At 43.9% G+C, this 25,024-nt stretch overlaps 1 protein-coding gene across 2 annotated transcripts in view; it reads left to right on the top strand.

Moving 5' to 3' along the window:
• Positions 1 to 25,024, top strand: part of st6gal1 (ST6 beta-galactosamide alpha-2,6-sialyltranferase 1) — a 182,730-nt gene that overhangs the window by 16,207 nt on the left and 141,499 nt on the right. For both annotated transcript variants that reach the window (XM_021563263.2, XM_021563264.2), the window contains exons 3-4: positions 14,258 to 14,464; positions 14,664 to 15,038. In XM_021563263.2, the coding sequence (XP_021418938.1) occupies positions 14,258 to 14,464; positions 14,664 to 15,038 (582 nt within the window). The remainder of the gene's footprint in view (positions 1 to 14,257; positions 14,465 to 14,663; positions 15,039 to 25,024) is intronic.

The raw sequence follows: 25,024 nt of genomic DNA, 5'->3' as shown, positions 1-25,024 counted from the left end.
GTGTCATCAATATAAAGGTCCTGAAACTTAGTGAGGCCATTCCTCTGTCACAGCCTGAAAGCTGAATCCAGTTTGCCTGGAAGGAAGAGGTGAGTATTACATATAGGATCTTGAAAATGTAAAATGTTGACGGAATTGAGTCCACATTTCAAAAGTATTGACATCAATTGGATTGGATGTGTAGCGCAACGCTGAAAGGGGGAGATTGGGGGTGACTAAGGCTGACAAAGAGGAGGAGAAACAGGAGTTGGCTTCTGTTTGACAGTAGTCCGTTTCTGGGGTGTGGCCCTTGATAATGGGAAATACTGTGAACAAAGTACTGATGCCTTGGGTGATGAGTACAACAGTAAGACCCAGGAAATGAAGTTTTCACCAAAGCCACATTTTCCCAGTACAGAGAATACATTTTCCTATTCTACCCTGTCAAATGCCTTCTCTGCATCTAAAGACATAAACACTTCAAGAACGTCCGAAGGTGCAGGAGAGTGTATGACATTAAGCAGACGTCGAATGTTAGAAAAGGAGTGGCGAGCCTTAATAAACCCTGTCTGATCCGTCGATATGATGTCTGTCATAATGGTTTCTATTCGAAAGGCAAGCATTTGCAAAAAAATTTACATCTGCATTTAAAAGTGAGATCGGTCTGTATGAGCCACACTCAGATGCATCTTTGCTGGGTTTTAACAAAGGAGGGGAGCTAGTTTGGCAGAAGACTTTTGTAGAATTCGATTGGGTAGCCATCTGGGCCAGGGGATTACCCACTTTGCATTGCTGTAATTGAATAAATAAACTCCTCTAACTGCAAAGGTTGATCAATTTCATCTCACTTCTCTGTACTAATGGTAGGAGTTTCCAAATTGTAAAGAAAATCATTCAGAACTGAATTGTCTTCAGGTGGTTCTGACATGTGAAGATCTGAATAAATGTTTTTGAAAGTATTTTTGATTTCAGTAGGGCTAACTGTTAAGACACCTGAGGTGTTGTGAATTTGAGGGATCAGCTGTGAGGCAGATTTACACTTGAGTTGATGAGCTAGAGGTCGACCAGCCTTTTCTCCATGTTCGTAAACAAAACCATGTGAGCGGAGTAGCTGCTGCTCAGCCTTATCTGTGGATAGTAAATTGTACTGAGTTTGAAGACTCAGCCTTTCTTTGTAAAGTTCTGGTGATGGAGAGGCAGAATGTTTTTGGTCTAATTTCAGAATAGCGTCGATCAGCTGTTGTTGTTATTTAATATTCTGTTGTTTATTGAGAGGAGAGGAATAGGAGATTATTTTGCCACTAAGAACAACTTTAGTGTTTACCAAAGTGTAGATGGAGAGATCGATTCTGTTTTATTAGTCTCAATAAAGACATCAATTGCATTCGATAGAATGGTGCAGAATGAATTTTTTAAAAGTAATGATGAGTTAAGTCTCCACGGGGGCGATTTGTATAGTTCAATGAGAATGAGAGGTCGAGCAACAGAGGAGCATGGTCACTAATAACAATGGCAGAGTATTCCACTTTCTTAACAGAGGGGAGAAGGGCTTTATCTATTAAAAAGTTGTCTATGTCACACCCTGATCTGTTTCACCTGTTTTGTGATTGTCTCCACCCCCTTCAGGTGTCGCTTATTATCCCCGTGGTTCCTGTCTCTCTGTGCCAGTTTGTCTTGTATGTTTTTCAAGTCAACCAGAGTTTTTCCTCCTGCTTATATTCTCTTTTGCTAGTCCTCCCGGTTTTTGACACTTACCTGTTTTCTGGACTCTGTACCCGCCTGCCTGATCATTTTGACTGTCCTGACCTCGAACCTGCCTGCCACCCTGTACCTCTTGGACCCTGAACTGGTTTTGCCTGTCCACGACCATTCTCTTGCCTACCCCTTTTGGATTGTTTAATAAATATCAAGACACAAATCATCTGCCTCCCATGTCTGCATCTGGGTCTCGCCATTTGCCCTTATAGTACGAACTGGCCATGACAGACCCAGCAGACTTGGACCAGCTCCGCCACACTGTCTCCCTGCAGGGAGCCACCATTTTGAGGCATGAAGAGTTACTGCAGGATCTTGTGGAAGGACTTCGTTCCCTGACGGAACACCACGACCAAGGGTTTAAGTCTATTATGGAGCAAATCGGGGAGTTAGCTCTTTGGCAGCCTGCCACCTCTGAGAACCCCCAACCACCCAGTAACTTTTTCCCTAATAGTGCTGAGTTTGTACAGCCTACCTCGGCTCCCCAAGAACCCCGCTTACCTCCTCTGGAGTGATATTCTGGGGATCCTGGTACCTGCCAGGGTTTTCTTTCTCAGTGCTCTCTTATTTTAGAGCTACAGCCATCTTCGTTTCCTTCGGACCGATCGAATATAGCGTATATTATTACGCTATTGTCAGGAAGGGCGCTCTCCTGGGCTACGGCAGTTTGAGCACAACAATCCGACATTTGTCATCATCTGGAGGATTTCATGGCAGAGGTGAGGAAGGTATTCGATTCTTCGGTATCCGGGAGAGGCGGCCCGAAAACGTTTTGAATTACGTCAAGACTTCCGTATTGTGGCAGACAACGCTGTTGACTTTCACACATTGGCCGCCGAGAGTGCCTGGAATCCAGAGTTTCTTTTCGATACCTTTCTTCAAGGATTATCTCAGGTGGTGAAAGATGAGCTAACTGCTCAGAAATTACCGGTGGACCTCGATTCCCTCATCGCCTTCACCATTAGAATTGATGGACGTCTAAGGGAATGCAGGAGTGAGAGGAGGTCTGGCCTAGGTCACACTCGTACATCCGCTGCGGCTCGCTCACCTCTGAAGGAATCCGGAAGTCACGGAAGGCTGTTTTTTCGAGAGAATCCAAAGCCACCGAGCTCCCTCTAGAATCATCGGCGACGGGTGAGTCAGATACTCCGAACCTATGCAACTGGGCAGAGCTAGGTTATTGCCTAGGGAACGTTTAAGTAGGCTAAGTTCCAACAGTTATCTGTACTGTGGGGCTGCGGGACATTATATAGCCACCTGCCCAGTTAAGAGACCTATTTTTGTAGTAGGTACAAGTACTCTGGTGAGCCAGACTGGTAATCCTCTAAATCCCATCAAGCACACTCCTTTTTTTGTGATACTGCTGTGGGGAGACCAGTCTAAATCTCTCCGGGTGCTCATTGACTCTGGGGCGGATGAGAGTTTTATGGACGCTACCCTAGTTTCTGAATTAGGTATCCCTCACGGACGCTAGAGCACTGAGCGGCCGCTCCATTGGTAGAGTTACCCACAGCACTGTTCCTGTTTACCTGCGGGTTTCAGGAAATCAGTGAGGCTATACAGCTTCTCCTCATTGAGTCTCCCCATGTTCCTGTTGTTTTGGGATTTTCTTGGCTCAAAAAACACAACCCCATTATTGACTGGACCACAAGTTCCTTCCTGGGTTGGAGTCCGTTCTTCCATTGCCCTAAAGCAGTGCAGCCTTCCCCGAGACGGCCTCCTCAGGGCTTAACAGAGCCTTTTTGGATCTGAAGGATCGGTTCACCACAGCACTCATCATCCGTTCCGTCAATTTGTGGTAGAGGTTGATGCTTCTGATGTTGGAGTGGGGGCCATCCTGTCCCAGCGATCTGCCCAGGACCAAAAGCTTCATCCCTGTGCCTCCCTGTGCCATCGTCTCAATCCTGCAGAGAGGAACTACGATGTAGGCAACTGAGAACTCCTGGCGGTTAAGATGGCATTGGAAGAGTAGAGGCACTGGTTGGAAGGAGCAGAACAGCCATTCCTGGTCTGGACCGACCATACAAATGTTGAATATCTCCGTACAGAAAAGCGCCTTAACTCCAGGCAGGCCCGTTGTGCTCTCTTGTTTACAAGATTTAACTTCACAATGTCCTACTGCCCAGGGTCCAAGAATGTGAAGCCTGATGCCCTCTCCCGCCTATACAGTTCCTCTGCCAAACCCTCAGTCTCCGAAACCATTCTCCCTACCTCATGCCTTGCAGCCTCAGCGGGTTGGGGTATTGAGACCTTGGTTCACAAGGCACAACATTCCCAGCCTGGACCTGAAGGGGGACCAGCTAGCCTGCTGTTTGTCCCTAACTCTGTCCGGTCCCGGCTCCTGGAATGGGCTCATTCCTCCAGGCTGACCTGTCACTACCTGGAGCCGACAGCTGGTCTGGGTGAAGTATGCAAGAATTGGAAGTCTACGTACCCTTCGACGTTCATCTGCCACTGTCGACGTACCTGGAGAATTGCTCGGGCAGCACTTCTCAAGACCAATTCCAGGTATCGTCAACAAGTGGACCGCCGCTGGACTCCAGCTCCCGCTACCGCATTGGCTGTTCGTATGGCTGCCCACACTGGACCTGCCCCTTCTGGTAGAGTCCCTGCAAATTGTCCCCTCGTTTTATTGGTCTGTTTCCCATCTCTAGAGTCCTTAGTTCCACTGCTGTCCATCTCTTTTTACCCCGTACCCTCCGTATTCACCCTATGTTCCATATGTCTAGCCCATGTCTCACAGTCCTTTGTTTTCTGTCCCCAGGCCCCCCTCCCCGTGTCATTGATGGCCATCCGGCATACACGGTGAAACGTCTCCTGGGTGTTTGACCACTGGGCAGGGGTTTCCAGTATCTGGTTGACTGGGAGGGTTACGGCCTGGAGGAGAGGTGCTGGGTTCCCACTAGAGACATCCTGGATCCAGCCCTCATCGCCGACTTCCACCGCCGACACCCCGGTCAACCAGATTTGCGCCCAGGTAGGACACCAGGTGGTGCCCCTACAGGGGGGGCACTGTCACACCCTGATCTGTTTCACCTGTCTTGTGATGGTCTCCACCCCTTCCAGGTGTCACTTATTATCCCTGTGTTTCCTGTCTCTCTGTGCCAGTTCGTCTTGTATGTTTTTCAAGTCAACCAGTGTTTTCCCCTATACTCTTGCTTCTATTCTCTCTTGCTAGTCCTCCCGGTTTTTGACCCTTGCCTGTTTTCTGGACTCACCTGCCGGACCATTATGACTGCCCTGACCTCGATCCTGCCTGCCACTCTGTACCTGGACTCTGAACTGGTTTTGACCTTTTGCCTGTCCACAACCATTCTCTTGCCTACCCCTTTTGGATTGTTAAATAAATATCAAAACTTAAACCATCTGCCTCCCGTGTCTGAACCTGGGTCTCGCATTGTGCCGTTATAGTCTATTCTAGAATAGGAGTGGTGTACATGTGAAAATAAAGATAATTATTTTGTTACTGGGAAAAAGGAATCCATGGATCTACACATTCTGCCTGGCTCATAAATGCAGACAAAGTGCTGGACATTTTTGAAGGAGATAATGATCTAGGGTTTGAGCGGTTCAAGACTGGGTTGATCACACAATTCAAGTCCCCTCCAAAAATTAAATAGTGTGAGTTGAGATTGGGCAGCAAATAAATAAGTTTGTTAATAAAATCAACATCATCCCAATTGGGAGCATAAACATTTACAAGCAAAACAGAAGTGTGAAAGAGAGAACCAGATACCAAAACAAAATGCCCCTGTGGATCCGAGATGATGTCAGCAGTGGTAAATTGTACTTTCTTATGAATAAGTATTGCTGTTCCCCTTGCCTTAGCATTGGATTTTTAATGGAATATTTGCCCTACCCAAGCTTTACGGAGTCTACCATGATCTGCTGCACACAGATGTGTTTCTTCTAAGAATGCAATATCAGTTTTTACATTCTTAAGATGAGCAAATACTCTAGCCCGTTTAACCGGGCCCTTCATTGCCTTGACATTCCAGCTTGTAAACCTAGTAGCTGACCCCCCAACTCCCACCCCAATATCTGAATTGTCAGTCATTAAAAATTGCTCCCAATTATTAACAGAATGATTTACAACAACAGTTTTAAATTGTATAAACTCAGATTTTGACGGTTCACTCAATAGTCAATCAGTTACATCCTTCATTGGCTTTAACAACCGCAAATAACCAAAAAAAATGCTTATGTTGGTCAAGACTTCGGCCCATGGGTTGTGTTAGGGGTGCGTTCCACGCTCCCAAAGCCGCACCGCGCAACTGCATCCACAGGTAGTAAAATATGATACTCAGGCGCAGTGCGACCACAAGGACTACAGCAGGGAATGCACCACACAAACACGAATGCCAAAATATTCCAACGTCAATGAATCTCCGTAGAGGCGAAAGCTAAATATATCCTAACACCCACTCAAACAAATAAAGGCATTACAGTCACATGAAAGCAAATGCAAACAAGAAAGTAACCCGAGTCAAACTCTCAGATTGTAGCATTAGCAAATAACGTTAAATGAATAGCTAATGCCAATTTAGTTCAAACAAAAACAAACTCACGTTAGATATTTAAAATGTGTTACTAGTACCAGCTAAGCTAGTCAGTCAGCCAATGTTACATACATGGATACAGGTCTTCAGGTCTTCATTCAGTCGATTTTAGATGTAGCTAGCTAGGTAGTATATCTCAGCTAGCTAGCCGCTAGAAATGGTGGAGAATTGCCTAGCTAAATCCACCGCCACATTCAAATAGCCCAGTCAGTGCTTGAGCGTAGCTAGCCATGCTAGCAAGTCAGCCCAATGTTCCTGTTGTCTGAAATCTTCACAGCCAAGTATATATGTAATACAGATATCCCTGGGTGCTCCTGGAGTTAAGCATTAATCTTGTTGTCATGTAAATATACATAATAAAAAAATTGTGTTAGCTAGCCAGCCAGATAGTAAACAGTCAAATGTGTCAAGCCAGCTCCCGCAAACCAGCCAATTTGATTGTGATGTATTAGCTAAAGTTGCCAATAATCTCAGTCAGATTAAACTAAATAAAATAAAGATGTCATCGGGTGCTCCCGGAATGAGAAAGAAAAAAACATTGCTTTGATGTGAAAAGTAATATCCAAGTGGGTGTCATGAAAATCAGTCAGTTCCCAGCTAGAAAATTATCCAGCCACATATTCCTTCCGCCATGGCCAGCCAACCGGGCCGCTTCCTCTATCAACTTTACTCTATGCATCAGAAGTTTCTAAAGCCATTACATAATTTTTAGGAATTTTCCGAGCTGTTTAAAGGCACAGTCAACTTCTGACCCACTGGAATTGTGATACAGTGAGTTATATGTGGAATAATCTGTCTGTAAACAATTGTTGGAATTACTTGTGTCATGCACAAAGTAGATGTCCAAACCGACATGCCAAAACTATAGTTTGTTTACAAGAAATTTGTGGAGTGGTTGAAAAACAAGTTTTAATGACTTCAACCTAAGTGAATGTAGACTTCCGACTTCAACTGTATGTGAGAATGCTATTCATTGACTACAGCTCAGCGTTCAACACCATAGTGCACTCAAAGCTCATCACTAAGCTAAGGACCCTGGGACTAAACATCTGCAACTAAACTTCCTGACGGGGTGCCCCCAGGTGGTAAGGGTAGGTAACAACACATCAGCCACACTGATCCTCATCACAGGGGCCCATCAGGGGTGTGTGCTCAGTCCCCTCCTGTACTCCCTGTTCACTCATGACTGCACGGCCAGGCACGACTCCAACACCATCATTAAGTTTGCCGATGACACAACAGTGGCCTGATCACTAACAATGACGAGACAGCCTATAAGGAGGAGGTCAGAGACCTGGCCATGTGCTGTCAGGACAACAACCTCTCCCTCAATGTGATCAAGACAAAGGATATGATTGTGGACTACAGGAAAAAGAGGAACGAGCACGCCCCCATTACCATCAACGGAGCTGCAGTGGAGCAGTTTGAGAGCTTCAAGTTCCTTGGTGTCCACATCACCAACAAACTAACATGGTTCAAACACACCAAGAGGTACCGGAGCACCAAGTCTAGGTCCAAGAAGCTTCTAAACAGCTTCTACCCCCAAGCCATTAGACTCCTGAACACCTAATCAAATGGCTACCCAGACTATTTGCATTGCCCCCCACCCCCCTTTTACACTGCTGCTACTCTTTGTTGTTATCATCTATTATTTATATTTTACCCCCTTTTCTCCCCAATTTCGTGGTATCCAATTTTAGTAGTTACTATCTTGTCTCATGGCTACAACTCCCGTACGGGCTCGGGAAAGACGAAGGTCGAAAGCCATGCGTCCTCCGAAACACAACCCTGCTTCTTAACACAGCGCACATCCAACCCGGAAGCCAGCAGCACCAATGTGTCAGAGGAAACACCGTGCACCTGGCGACCTGGTTAGCGTGCACTGCGGCCTGCCACAGGAGTCGCTAGTGCGTGATGAGACAAGGATATCCCTACCGGCCAAAGCCTCCCTAACCCGGACGACGCTAGACCAATTGTGCTTCGCCCCATGGACCTCCCGGTCGCAGCCGGCTGCGACAGAGTGTGGGCTCGAACCCAGAGTCTCTGGTGGCACACTGCACTGCAGTGCCCTAGACTACTGCACCACCCAGGAGGCCAGTTACTGTCTATTCATAGTCACTTTAATAACTCTACCCACATGTGCATATTACCTCAACTAACCGGTGCCCCTGCACATTGACTCTGTACCGGTACCCCCCTGTATATTGTCTCGCTATTGTTATTTTGCTGCTGCTCTTTAATTACTTGTTACTTGTATTTCTTATTCTTAACCTGCATTGTTGGTTAGGGGCTCGTAAGTAAAGTACACCTGTTGTATTCGGCGCATGTGAGTAATACAATTTGATTTGATTTGACTTGAAATCATTGGCCACTTTAATAATGCCACTTTAATATTGTTGGCATATCTTGCATTACTCACCTCATATGTACAGTATATACTGTATTCTATACCATTTATTGCATCTTAGCCTATGCTGCTTTGTTATTGCTCATACATATATTTATATATTCTTATTCCATTCCTTTACTTAGATTTGTGTGTATTAGGTATCTGTTGTGGAATTGTTAGACATTACTTGTTAGATATTGCTGCACTGTTGGAACTAGAAGCACAAGCATTTCGCTACACTCGCAATTACATCTGCTAACCATGTGTATGTGACAAAAAAAAATTTACATGCAGATGTATGCAGACGATACACTCAAAATGTATGTTCACTCAAAAAATAGGCAACAAGTTGTTAACAAGTTAACTGAAGCTACATTATGGTACACATTTCTAAATGGATGACTGATTCTTGCCTGCATTTAAATATCGACAAGACTGTTTGTATGTACTTCTCTAAGAAATCAATTGATTCTTCGCAACCAGCTGTTCTTGTTAATTGGGAGATTCTGAAAGTTGTGTCTAACTTCAAGTATCTCTGCATAATTTTGGACTCCAACTTGACATTGAAGAAACGGGTGAAGAAGGTGGTTAACATTGTCAAGTTTAGGCCATCCAACTTTTGGTTTATAAGACTTCCTCTGGAATGCATGTTATGATCAATATATGCATGTTATGATCTTCTTACGTCTGAGATATTGCCTCACATGCTGGTCACAAGCAGGAGCTACTACTCTGACACCCATTGAATCACTCTACAAACAAACCAAACAGTTACCACCATTGTCACATCATTCACAAAAATCATTGATATCATCTGGATAGCTTTAAGCAGTATGTAGATGCAAGCTTTGTCTTTAGGATCTTGCATGGTCTTACCAATCCACCCCTATGCCGGCATAGCATGCTCATGGAAAGCCCCTCCAGGATAACAAGTGCAGCAACTAGAGGGGATTGTGTTGTCCCTTTTCAACACAGTAAAATCGGTCGATCGGCCTTCTCTGTTAGAACTACAATATACTGGAATCTAATGCCCATGGACTTGAGAAGCTGCACTGATTATTGTACTTTTAAATGTAAATTGAAAACATGGCTCAAATCCATCCAAACCTATACACATGTCATCTGTGGTTCCTCATAGGTAAGACAACAGTTGATGATATTTTTTTTATTATGAATAAGTTGTTGTTAGAATGATATATTATTGGATGTAATGTTTTTGTATTGCTTTGGTGAGTATTTGCATTGTGGCTGTGTAATTGCCGTTACCTGCCCAGGGGCTATTGGTGCAAATTAGCTTTTGGCTAACCCCGGCACATTTACATGGATGTTGCATTATTGTAAATTGATGTTGATTAATGTGCATTGTCCCCTATAAATAAATACATTTAGAACAATAGTGTAATAATGAAGAATTGTGGGCATTGTGGGCGGTCTAATTATTTTATAATGAAAGGCTAGAAATGGTAAAAAAATTCCCCTCAGAGAGCCAAATAAGACACTGAGTACAACACTATGTGTGTAGTTCACAATGACAAGCCAAACTAAATGCTGCAGAATTTAGATGAGTTTGAGTCGGATGGAGGATCAGATATTGAGCTTGAAATCGACGTTGTAAACAGATGAAAGAGCATGGATTTGGAGTCATTTTGGTCTGATGGGTATGGGATGGACCTTCAGAGAAATGATGCAACACCTGCGGCAGGTATACAGGAAAAAAGGCCTATGAAACCTGTGTGCAGTGCAACTGATTTGTTTGTAGGGCTTGCTCACACAAAGCCCCAAAGCTGTGTGCTGACTGTGGACCCAAGCATAAAGAGAAGACGAGATTGATTAATGCGTAAAGGCACTGGTATAAGGGCACAATTATCCCATACAATCAACAAATGCCAGTTGTTATATCTTGCCATTAATATTTTTCCACTAATATTTCTTTATGCAATTCATCCTTTACAATTGTCCAGGTGGTTTTGTTTAGGAATAAAGTAATTTCACCTGTGACCTGGCTGGTTATATTATTATTATCTTTTCAGTTTCTACTTTGTCAAAAGAAACTGTAACTGGGCTTTATTAATTACTATAACTATATTACTAATCGAATCTACAAATAAAGTTGATCAAATGGATTACACTGTAATGTTTTTATTGTAAGGGAAAACAAAAATAGGATATAGGCCTGCATTTATTCTAGGACTTTGTAGAATTATACAAAACATATCATTGACTCTATCTAAACAAACAACCTTTGTTGTTCATTTTTTAAATGTATAGATTTCCACAAATATTTCTTCATCCAATTAATCCTTTATGATAGTTTATGCACTATTTATCAAGTGCCGGTGCTTATGTTTGCTGTATCTTGCGGGTTGATATGCATCTGATGCATATGCTAAAGGAGACGCCTGGCAAAGTTCTCAAGATTCTCTATCGGGTACTTATTGGCTGAAAGCCCAGGCGGTTCTAGTGTTAAAGGCCAACTCACAGCTACCACTCCCCCATCTCTCAGACTGTATTCTCTCTTTCTCTCTGTCTGGTCCTGCTCTACTTTCTCTCTCCGTCACTACATCTCGTTTCTGTTTAGATTTTTCTTATTGGTCAGTCTGAAGCATTGTTCTTTGTGCCATTTCGCTTCCTTGTGACATTTTTAAAGTATTGCACTGTAGGGAATAGGAAGCCATTACACAGCTATAGCCATTAAGCCTGTAACTGTGTTACCAGTTCAGTGGGTTGGCTGGAGTAGGCCTATACACTGGATGTACATTGTACATTGTGAATGTGAGGATGGCTGAGAGAGTGTGACCACTATTAGCTACTGGATCTGCATCCCAAATTACACTCTATTCCCTATTTAGTGCACTACTTTTGAGCTCGGCCCATATGGTGCAATTTGTGATGCAGGCCTACTAAGCCTGTGGCTCTGCTCTGGGCAAGGGTGCCTGTTCACTACAGCAGATAAATAATGTAACATGAACATATTGATTTCAAAGGTTCCCTACAGTTCCATGTAGCTTTAGCTCAGCCAATGTGTCTGTGTACGATAACAAGTAAGCAGGAAGTTCCATGATGGTACAAACACACAATGTTAAAGGCTCACCATCGATCTCCACCTGCTCCCATTTCATTAACTCTTTAATTAGTCTCTCCATGTCTCTCTCTCTCATATATAATATATACTCTAACTCAGATTGATTTATGCAGGGCTGCAGTTTTGCCAATGATTTTCTCTGAGACGCTTGTGTCCATACTAATCCAGATTCTCAGAATTGCTTTCCAACCAGCCTCTCCTCTGGTGCCATTAAATGTGTGAGTGTGTGTGTGTGCTTGTCAAAAATTGAACGCTATTCTGATCGTGTGTGGGATCTTCTCTCTAAAGTCTAGTCCAGCTTTGACCGAGTAACAACAACCATTCGTCTCCTCAGCTCTCTGTCTCTCTCGTTCTTTCTCCCTCACTGTTTCCTTCTCCCTCTCGCTCTCTCTGATGAAAGATCAGATTTACATTAGATGAGTTCAAGAAACAGCCTCATAGAGTTTAAACAGGGCTACTGCAACATCGTCTCTTTAATAAAATGTTCAGCAGCACTATTCAAAAAAGCTAATTCAATAAATATAATAAATTACATTTGTAAAGCATTTTTTATTATACAAAAATAATCTAAATACTTAAAATAAAAATATAAAATAGAGAAATAGTAAAACATTATTTACAGTTGAAGATGGAAGTTTAAATACACTTTAGCCACAATTCCTGCCATTTAATCCTAGTAAAAATTACCTGGTTTAGGTCAGGTAGGACCACCACTTTATTTTAAGAATGTGAAATGTCATAAAAATAGTAGAGAGAATGATTTATTTAAGCTTTTATTTCTTTCATCACATTCCCAGTTGGTCAGAAGTTTACATACACTCAATTAGTATTTGGTAGCATTGGCTATAATTGTTTAACTTGGGTCAAACATTTCAGGTAGCCTTCCACAAGCTTCCCACAATACGTTGGGTGAATTTTGGCCCATTCCTCCTGACAGAGCTGGTGTAACTGGTTTGTAGGCATCCTTGCTTGCACACGCATTTTCAGTTCAGCCCACAAATTTTCAATAGGATTGAGGTCAGGGCTTTGTGATGGCCACTCCAATATCTTAACTTTGTTGCCCTTAAGCCATTTTATGGAAGTATACTTGGGGTCATTGTCCATTTGGAAGACCCATTTGTGACCGAGCTTTAACTTCCTGACATGTCTTGAGATGTTGCTTCAATATATGCACATCATTTTCCTATCTCATGATGCCATCTATTTTGTGATGTGCACCAGTCCCTCCGTGCTTCACGGTTGGGATGGTGTTCTTCAGCTTGCAAGCATCCCCCTTTTTCCTCCAAACATAACGATGGTCATTATGGCCAAACAGTTCTATTTTTGTTTCATCAGACCAGAGGACATTTCTCCAAAAGTACGATCTTTGTCCCCATGTGCAGTTGCCTCACTGCGGGAGTCCTGCCAGAGCTGGAGTAGCCTCCGGGCAGCCTCTCCCCGAAAAATGTGGCATCAAACACCATCTTGAATCAGAATGCAGCCCCTCTCTCCCCCTCTGTCCTGTCTTTCAGAGAGTGAAATGGGGTTTTCCTCCTTCTCTGGGTCCAGTCCAGCTTCTTCACTTGTTTAAAGGTCAACTCACAGCTACCCCTCCCCATCTCTCTGACTTTATTCTCCCTTGGTTACTGTCTTGCCCTTACTCTCTCCCCCCATCATTCCATCTCATCTCAGATTTTTTTCATAGGTCTGTCTGAATCAAGCTCTTTCTCTTTTCCTCCCTGGCCATTCCCTCTCTCTCCCTCCTTCCTTCAACCCGCCTCTCTCTGTAGATCAGCCTCTACTACCTCCACTCCCACCTTCTCCAGTGTCCATCCTTCGCTTGGCCCGATTGGCTATAGGCAGTCTTAGTGACGAGGCTCTACTTCTTTCATCGCTGCACCTCATTGTTATCCTTCTTTCTATTCTGACCCTTCTTTCCTCTCTCATCCCTCTTTTCTGTATCAACCTAACTCACAGGATTTAACACAAAACATGTCTGTTTGTTATGTTAATATAGCACTGTGTAGAAAGGGCAGGCCCACTCTTGTACTGTAGATGAAAACGGAGAGTTCCAAATGTGTTTTCCCATACAGTGGGAATATACAGCATACTGTAGGTGAAAAGGGGTGAGTCATCAAAATATGCATTTTGTCCATGTAGATACAGCATTCTGTAGTTGTATTTCTGCTTGTCTGATCTTTTGATGTTATCCTCCTGTGATACAGTATTGTCTTGTTTGCGTTGCCATGGGATGTTGGAAGTAAGCAATTTGTCGTCGGAAGGCTCATACTGTCATCTCATCACTCTAACCCCCACCCTCTCCCCCTTCTCTCCTCTCTCCCTACCTCTTTGCCGTTCTCTTTCCAACCCTCAATTCCTCACTTTCTCACCCCTCCTCTCTACCCCTCCTTCGGCACCCCTTTCTCTCTTACCTCTCCCCCTCTCTCCATCGAACCCCCTGCATCCTCTCCACCTCTTCTTCCCCTCTCTACATCCACCCAACCGCCTCTCCAGTACCCCGGGGCAGCGATGGACCGCGTCAGCTTGCTGTGGCGTCTACGTCGCCGGGCTCGTCGCGGGGCGCTATGTATGGGCCTCTTCTGCATCTCCATGGCAATGCTCTATGCCCTCTGCGCCGAGAACAGCGTACCCGTCACCGATGCTATCTTCGGGGTGCGGGCACGGACCCGCGCCCAGCCCCGGGCACACTCCATCATCAAGGTCTGTTTGTCTGTCTAGAGTGGTCAGGGAGCATCATCAGCAGAACATGAGCATGTCCGAAATGGCCTATTCCCAATTTAGTGCACTACTTTTAAACCCATCGGACATACTCAAAGCCATAGGCTCATGAATCCTCACACTGTATCATACAATAGAATCTATCCATTCTTCTATTTCATGTAATCTTCTTCTTCCACAGGTGCTGAGAGGTGGGGCCAAGCCCATGTACCTCGACCCCCAGAAGCTCCCCGGCGTCATCCCTGGCAACGCCCACCGTCCAATCCCAGTCCTCTCCTCCCCAAACCACACACAGGAAGTCACAGCTAAGGAGACACACCCAAAACACCCCAAGAGAGAGCGCGAGTCATCGGGATTCTTCGCCTGGCTCTTGCCGCGCCCCTTCAGGCGGGCCATGGAGACCCTGTTTGGGGGCCGTCGCCGGGGGGAGCTTAGTGGAACAGTCGGGGACGCAGAATTTTTTGGTCCTCACAGAGCTCTGGGGGAGGTCTGGGACGACGAGATGTCCAGTAGCATGCTGGGGAAGAGGCTGAGGAAAGTGGTGCAGAACTATCAGGTGAGGGGGATAGAGAAGAGAGAAAGAGTCCAGCTAGCACATAGCGTGTATTACTTTAACAGAACGTTTCCTAAAAGGAACTTAAAACCAATCAGAATTCTGAAGGAATGTCAATGTCATGCTGGAAAATGTTTTTGCCGAGGACGCTCCGCAAAAATAGCCTATAAGGCAGCCTTTTCCCTATAATGTAAACTCCAACAGAAATAACTTCAAATTAAACAAAGGTTGCTAGCCAACTAGCCTGCTAATGTCAACCCTACTACCCTGCGAATTGTAGCACTACCAGCCTGCTAACGTTTATTGATTGCGTAAATCAACCAGTTGCTAACAACACTTAGCTGACAGCCAAAGTTTGAGAAACGAAATGCCATCTAACCAGTTATCAAATAATGTTACCAGTATATGCAGTTATCTTAGCCAACAAGCAAGCCAGCTAAAGTTTGTTATTTTAGCCTGCTAGATAGCCTAGCCAGCTAACTAGCCTAGCTAGCCAACCACCAGGGTTGTCATACAGTATATCACAAAATTGAGTACACCCCTCACATTTTTGTAAATATTTGAGTATATCTTTTCATGAGACAACACTGAAGAAATGACACTTTGCTACAATGTAAAGTAGTGAGTGTACAGCTTGTATAACAGTGTAAATTTGCTGTCCCCTCAAAATAACTCAACACACAGCCATTAATGTCTAAACCGCTGGCAACAAAAGTGAGTACTGTAATTTATGGACTATTAAGCGCACCTGAATATAAACCGCACCCACTGAATTATTAAAACATATGTATTTTGTACATAAATAAGCCGCAGGTGCCTACCGGTACATTGAAACAAATTAACTTTACACAGCCTTTAAACGAAACATGTCTTGTAACAAAAATAAATAGGCTTTAACGAAACACGGCTTGTAACAAAAATTTTAAAAAATAGCAGTAAACAGTAGCCTACCAAGAAAGTCATTGGTCACTATCTTCCTCCTCCTGTGCAATGAAACCACTGAAGTCATCTCCTTCAGTGTCGGAGTTGAATAGCCTCAGAATTGCTTCATCCGATGTTGGATCGTTTTCATTGTCGCTCTCGTCACTTTCATCCGGAGGCAAATTCCCCGCTGAGCTCATGCTGCCCCTTCAACACGCAGCAGTCAAGCCTTTCGAAACCCGTTGATGATAGTGGATTTTTTGACAATGCTCCATGCTGTCAGGACCCACTGGCAGACTTGACCATAAGTTGCTCTTCACATGCGGCCCGTTTTAGTGAAGGATTTCTCCCCATCCAAGCCTCCCACTGAACACGGAGCGCCACCTTAAATGCACGATTTACACTGATGTCGAGTGGCTGCAAATACTTTGGGCCAGCTTTTCTTCCCTCTGAAAGCTTTTGTTGATTTTTTGCACTGAGTCAGTTCCTCACGCTGCTGTTTCCAACGTCTTATCATCGACTCATTAAGGCCAAGCTCCCGTGTAGCATCTCTATTTCCTTTTCCAACAGCCAGATCGATCGCCTTCAACTTGAAAGCTGCATCATATGCATTTCTCCGTGTCTTTGCCATGATGAGGGTGACAAAATTACTACCGTAATCAGAATGATGGGAAGTTTGAGCGCGCTCGATTTACGTCACATTATGTGATGGTGCTCAGTTTTTTGGCGGCATGAATCTTGTGAAAGCGGGAAAAATCCATAAATTAGCCACGTCATTGTATAAACCACGAGGTTCAAAGCGTGGGAATAAAGTAGCGGCTTATAGTCCGGAAATTACGGTACACCCCTAAGTGAAAATGTCCAAATTGGGCCCAATTAGCCATTTTCCCTCCCCGGTGTCATGTGACTCGTTAGTGTTACAAGGTCTCAGGTGTAAATGGGGAGCAGGTGTGTTAAATTTGGTGTCATCGCTCTCACACTCCCTAATACTGACTGGTCACTGGAAGTTCAATATTCAACACTCTTCTAAAGATGATGCACAAGAAAGCCTGCAAACAGTTTGCTGAAGACAAGCAGACTAAGGACATGGATTACTGGAACCATGTCCTGTGGTCTGATGAGACCAAGATAAACGTATTTGGTTCAGATGTGGTTCAGATGTGTGTGGCGGCAACCAGGTGAGGAGTACAAAGACAAGTGTGTCTTGCCTACAGTCAAGCATGGTGGTGGGAGTGTCATGGTCTGGGGCTGCATGAGTGCTGCTGGCACTGGGGAGCTACAGTTCATTGAGGGAATCATGAATGCCAACGTACTGAGACATACTGAAGCAGAGCATGATCCCCTCCCTTTGGAGACTGGGCCGCAGGGCAGTATTCCAACATGATAACGACCCCAAACACACCTCCACGATGACCACTGCCTTGCTAAAGAAGCTGAGGGTAAAGGTAATGGACTGGCCAAGCATGTCTCCAGACCTAAACCCTATTGAGCATCTGTGGAGCAACCTCAAACGGAAGGTGGAGGAGTGCAAGGTCTCTAACATCCACCAGCTCCGTGATGTCGTCATGGAGGAGTGGAAGAGGACTCCAGTGGCAACCTGTTAAGCTCTGGTAAACTCCATGCCCAAGAGGGTTAAGGCAGTGCTGGAAAATGATGGTGGCCACACAAAATATTGACACTTTGGGCCCAATTTGGACATTTTCACTTAGGGGTGTACTCACTTTTGTTGCTAGCGGTTTAGACATTAATGGCTGTGTGTTGAGTTATTTTGAGGGGACAGCAAATTTACACTGTTATACAAGTGTTGTCACATGAAAAGATATACTCAAATATTTACAAAAATGTGAGGGGTGTACTCACTTTTGTGATATAGCTAAGTAGTAAGCCAGAGAATAACACCAACTAGTCTACAGGGGCAGGAACCACAGAACACAAAAAAATGCCAGCAGATATAAAGTAGAGAGAGCAGAGACTTACCGATTGATGGCTAAGTTAGCTACCAAAGAAGGGCCAAGAAGGGGCACTTCAGAGGGAGAGGATATTCCAACGGCCGAGGGAGAGTCAGCTAATCCAATAGCGATATAGTGAGGTAAATCCAAAATCGATAGATTCCAGAGGCAATAATCCAGAGGCGGCGTTGGGTACAGGAGACGAGGGGAAGAGTGAACAATAAGACAGTGATCGGAAGAAGGCTCCAGCAGATGGAAATGATCACAGCAACACAGTCATTCAACTACTGTACCGCGCTAGTACTAAGCCAGGGTTGGAAAACGCTGGTAGCCTACTTCAAAAGAGAACAGGATGAAAAGTTGACCAAGCAAATTGGAGGATGAAAAACAAATAAGAACAGGTGAGGTACTAAGCAATTAGAGTATGCAGATTTTCCACTTTTCTTTTGATCCACAAGCAAGTCTGCCGGTGGTGCAGGAGAAGTCAGAGCTGCCAGGAGATACCGACCCTACCATCAGGCTTGTTTAAAACAATAATTTTTGTCCTCATGCTAGCTAGAAGTAGTCACTGCAGCTAAGTTTGACCACACTGAGTTGTTACTTTGGTGAGTAAAAACGCAGGGTTCAAACTCATTCCAGGAAGGGCCGACTGTCTGCAGGTTTTCGCTCCACCCTTGTACTTGATTGATGAATTAAGGTCACTAATTAGTAAGGAACTCCCCTCCCCTGGTTGTCTAAGTCTTAATTCAAAGGAAAAAACAAAAACCCACACTCGTCCCTCGTGGAATGAGTTTGACACCTCTGCTTTAAAGTCATATTCTCAAATTGTTCCAAGAAAATGTATAAAAAACACTCTTCTGTGGGAATTTCAGTACTTCAGCATAACATTTCGTACAGGTTTCATCATGGTTCTTTTTAAAGAGGCAATCTGCAGTAGCTACATACATTTTTTCCCAATTGATTTTTGAAGATTATAATTTATAAATGCCTCATGAGCTTAGTTCAACTGTCGTATCCCATCAGAACCCCAAATATAAGCTTGTTTTACTCCAATGTTTGTAAATAAAGTAAATGTAAACACACACTGTATAGCCTCAAAACATGGTTAAAATTGTAATGTTGGTACAGTGGTTCTTCCTGTAAAAGTTGGGGGCTGCCGCAGAATTCTATGGCATGTTATTTAATTGTCAGCCATTGTTACCATTAATGCTAGTTAGTGATAGTTTGATCATCATAGGGCATCTTTGAGAAGCTTTTGATAGCCTTCAATATTGGCTGTTTCCGTCAGGAAAATATGGCCCTGTACAACATGACAGTAGGCTACAGTAGTCTAACCAATACCCAAACGGAGATTCAGTGAAAATAAAAATCTCATTGACTTATTAAAACCAGTTCCCATGCTTGTCTCAGAGGAGCACGAAACAGTGCTGAAATAGTTGACCACGGCGGGTAAACTATTGTTTCAAATCCTATTGCTTCTAACTTCAATATGCTTTAAATGCCACAATGTCACAAATAATTGAACACACTCAATTCTTAAAACTCTGAGAAGGGTAATAAGAGGTGGTCTGCGCTGCATATTAAACTGACATTCTTATTGCTTTATTGCACGTGTTACTGTGTGTGTTTCGATCCTCTCTCTCTCACACACATACGCTCTTGCTGTCTTGACCTCCGAATGGTCGGCTATGAAAAGCCAACTGGCATTTACTCCTAAGGTGCTGACCTGTTGCACCCTCTATAACCACTCTTTATATTATTTGACCATGCTGGTCATCTATCAATGTTTGAACAGCTTGAAAAATGATCTAGCCTTTATGGCCATGTACTCTTCTAATCTCCAACCAGTTTGGACATAAGTATAACTTTTGTATGATTGACGCCTTTAGTGAGAGGTCTAATGCTTTAATATTTAATAATTTCTGCCCTCCAAATTCATATTCATTATATAAATAGGGCCATGTGGACCTTGATATTGGGGATGCGCCATGTGGCCGTGCCTAACGGGTAAGTGGGTGCGCCATGCGGCTGTGCCTAACGGGGAAAGGGGGGGGGGTGGAGCCGGTCGGCGCAACCCAGGCAACATGGAGATACAGGGATCCGAGCTCATGCGAGAGCCGAAGCTACCCTTCCGACCCTCCCGGCCCAGAACCCAGCGCCAACGGAAGTGGGAAGTGGAGAGCGTGGGCCCCCTACCCTACCCAGTCCTCAGAGAGGCATAGATACTCCAGCCGTTTACCCTGTGCTTCATTGGTCTGTTTTGTTGGATGGCCTTCCGTTCTGCACTTTTTAGATGGCCCTCCGACCTGCAACCGTTTTCTACGGTTATATATGCGTTCCCATTCTTGTAGTGTATCTTATTGCCCGTTTTACTATCGTCCTGGGCTTATAGATCGAGGCAATCCTTCATCAGATGAACCACAACATGTCGGCTAAAGCGATTTAATTAATGAATGCGTTTGAAAGTTTTTAATATTGTGATAGTGAAGAGAAAATTCGCTTGAGAGGAATTTAACATTAAATTTACACCAACTGGTAGGCTAATCACACAACTGTACAGCTCCCACTGGTGAAGAAAGTTACCCTCTACATACACATTCCTTACCGGAATCTCTGAATGAAAATACTGGCAGATCCATAAAACGTCCTTGTACAGTAGTATACCTAATACAAATTTGGAAGATTCTAAATTAATATCTAAGGGGCTTTTATACAATTAAAATGCAGTAAAACATGTTTTTTTTAATGTATGTTTGTTCAGAGGGCCTCCCGGGTGGTGCAGTGGTTAAGAGCGCTGTACTGCAGCGCCAACTGTGCCACAAGAGACTCTGGGTTCGTGCCCAGGCTCTGTCGCAACCGTCCGCGACCAGGAGGTCCGTGGGGCGACGCACAATTGGCCTAGCGGGTTAGGGAGGGTTTCGCCGGTAGGGATATCCTTGTCTCATTGCGCTCCAGCGACTCCTTTGGCGGGCTGGGCACAGTGCACGCTAACCAAGGTTGCCAGGTGCACGGTGTTTCCTCCGACACATTGGTGCAGCTGGCTTCCGGGTTGGATGCGCGCTGTGTTAAGAAGCAGTGCGGCTTGGTTGGGTTGTGTATCGGAGTTGTAGCGATGAGACAAGATAGTAGCTACTAAAACAATTGGATACCATGAAATTGGGGAGAAAAAGGGGTAAAATCCCCCCTCCAAAATAAAAAAATAAATAAGTATGTGAATTAAGTAGTCTTGCTTGTCTAAAAGTAGCGCAAAACGGTGCTGAAATAGTTGATAATTGTCACATCCTGACCATATAGAGCTGTTTATTCTCTGTGTTGGTTGGGGCGTGACAGTAACTAGGGTGGGTTATCTAGGTAAATTATATATCTATGTTGGCCTGGTATGGTTCCCAATCAGAGGCAGCTGTTTATCGTTGTCTAGGGATCATATTTAGGTAGCCATTTCCGCATTGTGCTTTGTGGGATCTTGTCTTGGTAGTTGCCTGCGAGCACTACTTTGAGCTTCACGTTTCGTTTTACGCTTTATTGTTTTTGTCTTTGAGTTTTTCTTCCTAAAACAAAGAGGATGGAAACATACCACGCTGCATCTTGGTCCACTCCTTATAACGATCGTGACAGAAGATCCCACCACGACTGGACCAAGCAGCGTGCCCGGGAGGAGTTGGCATCCTGGTCTTTAGAGGAGGTTGAGGAGCGAATATCCTGGACTTGGGAGGAAGTCTTGGAGAGATACGAAGGCCTGCCATGGAAGCAGACGGAAGCAGCAAAGGAGGATCAACGACGACTCCGGGGTTCGCAACCACGACGCAAGCACGAGAGGCAGCCCCCAAAAACTTTTCGGGGTGGAGCAACGGGGTGGTTGGCGGAACCAGGTTTCAGACCAGAGCCAACTCCACACACTCGCTTTAAGGAGCGAATGCTATGCAAAAACACATTCACGTTTTTTTTAAAGAAAATGCACTGAAACCAAAATACCTTTAGTTTTGGTGATCCTCTCAGCTCCTGTTCATTTTCAAGTCCTCCGGTGGTTACAGTCCTAACCCTGGAACGGATAGCACCATAGAAAGAAGCTGGCTAATGAAACTGTCTGTAAGCCGGAAAAGGGTCTGCTCGGACCAAAACACACGGCCACCCGGGTTTGCATTGCAAGTGAGTAATAAACTGGGTCAAGATGCCAGCAAAGTAGACCTTTATGTAGTAAAATAAAGGTAAAATTAACATAAATAAATAAAAGACCTACAATGCCTACGGTAGGCCTACAGTATATCTACAAATATTTTTTGAATCTCTACATGTAGGTCTCCTGACTTAAATCCGATCGAACTTTTTTTATTTTTTAAATTTTTACCCCTTTTTCTCCCAATTTCGTGGTATCCAATTGTTGTAGTAGCTACTATCTTGTCTCATCGCTACAACTCCCGTACGGGCTCGGGAGAGACGAAGGTTGAAAGTCATGCGTCCTCCGATACACAACCCAACCAGCCGCACTACTTCTTAACACAACGCGCATCCAACCCGGAAGCCAGCCGCACCAATGTGTCGGAGGCTACACCGTGCACCTGGCAACCTTGGTTAGCGCGCACTGCGCCCGGCCCGCCACAGGAGTCGCCGAACTTGTTTGTTAAACACGATGGAACTCGTTTGGCATCAACTGAAAACATTAATCCCTAACTCTGCCAAGCCTACAGTACAAGCAAATATGAACTGGTGAAGGCCATCAAGATATTTTGGCTTGAGATATTGACGATACTGTTCTCCCCCTACCCTCCTCCTTGGAAAGAGTCGCTTGTCCTGCTAATGACCATAATGGATGGATGGCTTCTTTTGTATTCCAATATATTGAATTAATGTATTAATTACAGTCATTTACCGTTCTCATTCTCAGACTGGAAACGTTGTTTGCGGAGTACACAATCTCAATTTCAAGTCCTTGTTTAAAAAATATATATATTTTAGATATTATTTCATTTCCAAATACCCTAAAATGAGCAGTTAAAATCTGAATAAAGGGAAAAAGGCTATTCTTGAACACAGGGTGAGACAATATCAAATCAAATTGATTTATAAAGCCCTTATTACATCAGCTGATATCTCAAAGTGCTGTACAGAAACCCAGCCTAAAATGCCAAACAGCAAGCAATGCAGGTGTAGAAGAAGACAATATGCCCTTTTAATTTTATATGGCTTGCTATTCCAACTAAAATTGAATATTCTTTTCTCAAATAATTTAAACAGGTCGCTCTCCGCCTATTCTCTCCGCTTATTTTAGTTAATCGCTCTTCACAGACCGTGCTCATTTGAGACCAATACTAGTGATCAATTGTAGAGTCGTGACTTTTATAATCACTTCTATTTTCTATTTTTCACTTCCAGACTATCAGGAAGAATGTTGGTACTTATTTTGATCCAAAGCCATGAATGAGTGAGTCACTCAGCTTCATGTAGGTGCCGAGGCCTGCGCCATCAACTTGATCATTTTGCAGACACCACTTGCTGCTTATAATCAGTCAGCACATACTGTATATCATGGAATATAATTTAACATTTTCATTTTTCTTAGAATAAAAACCTTAGTGTAACAACAGTTTTAGTAAGTAATATGCTACGGTCCAGTTACAGCTCCTTCTGACCAAGTAGAAACAAGTGGGTTTTTTTCGGGTGTGTGTGCAGAACAGAGGAATAGCAATTCTTACACTATTGTTCTATATTCAATCACCTTCATCCTCATCATTCAGTTCAATAAAATTACATTTTGAAGTAGTGAACAATTATCACTTTCCATTTGGTTTATATCGCCCAATTCATTGTCATTCATTTAGTGCCTTAGGACCCAAATGCACAATCAGTGCTCTAACTCCCTCTTGTGGTGTTCTGGAGCAAAGAAGCAGTGACGCAGGGTAATGTACAAAACCACAAAGTCCCAAGGCATAATTTCAAAACATGTAATTGAGGATCCACTGTATCTTGGATAGTGAGTCTTTGCTCATGGATAGCTCTGTCTATGAATTTGATAGTTCCATTTTTCGAGCCCCATCCCTCAGTTTTTTTAGAGAAACAGTGGCGGGAAGTTTGTTATTTATTTTAAATTTCACCTTTATTTAACCAGGTAGGCTAGTTGAGAACAAGTTCTCATTTACAACTGCGACCTGGCCAAGATAAAGCAAAGCAGTTTGACACAGACAACAACACAGAGTTACACATGGAATAAACAATAAACAAGCCAATATCACAATAAACAAGTCAATGACACAGTAGAAAAAAGAAAGTCTATATACAGTGTGTGCAAAAGGCATGAGGAGGTAGGCCATAGTAGCGAAGAATTACTATTTTGCAGATTAACACTGGAGTGATAAATGAGCAGATGAGGATGTGCAAGTAGAGATACTGGTGTGCAAAAGAGCAGAACAGTAAATAAAAACAGTATGGGGATGAGGTAGGTAGATTGGGTGGGCTATTTACAAATGGACTATGTACAGCTGCAGCGATCGGTTAGCTGCTCAGATAGCTGATGTTTAATGTTGGTGAGGGAAATATAAGTCTCCAGTATCAGCGATTTTTGCAATTCGTTCACATCACTGGCAGCAGAGAACTGGAAGGAAAGGCGGCCAAATGAGGTGTTGGCTTTGGGGATGATCAGTGAGATATACCTGCTGGAACGTGTGGTACAACGGGTGTTGTTATCGTGACTAGTGAACTGAGATAAGGCGGAGCTTTACCTAGCATAGACTTATAGATGACCTGGAGCCAGTGGGTCTGGCGATGATTATGTAGCGAGGGCCAGCCGACTAGAGCATACAGGTCGCAGTGGTGGGTGGTATAAGGTGATTTGGTAACAAAACAGATGGCACTGTGATAGACTGCATCCAGTTTGCTGAGTAGAGTATTGGAAGCTATTTTGTAGATGACATCTCCGAAGTCGAGGATCGATAGGATAGTCAGTTTTACTAGGGTAAATTTGGCTGTGTGAGTGAAGGAGGCTTTGTTGCGAAATAGAAAGCCAATTCTAGATTTGATTTTGGATTGGAGATGTTTAATATCAGTCTGGAAGGAGAATTTACAGTCTAGCCAGACACCTAGGTATTTGTAGTTGTTGTCACGTTCGGACCTTAGTTCCTTTGTTTT

Source organism: Oncorhynchus mykiss, chromosome 15 (genome assembly GCF_013265735.2).
Source record: "Oncorhynchus mykiss isolate Arlee chromosome 15, USDA_OmykA_1.1, whole genome shotgun sequence".
NCBI classification, from domain to species: domain Eukaryota; kingdom Metazoa; phylum Chordata; class Actinopteri; order Salmoniformes; family Salmonidae; genus Oncorhynchus; species Oncorhynchus mykiss.
The sequence above is the reverse complement of the archived record's forward strand: the minus strand, read 5'-3'. Positions and strand labels throughout refer to the sequence as shown.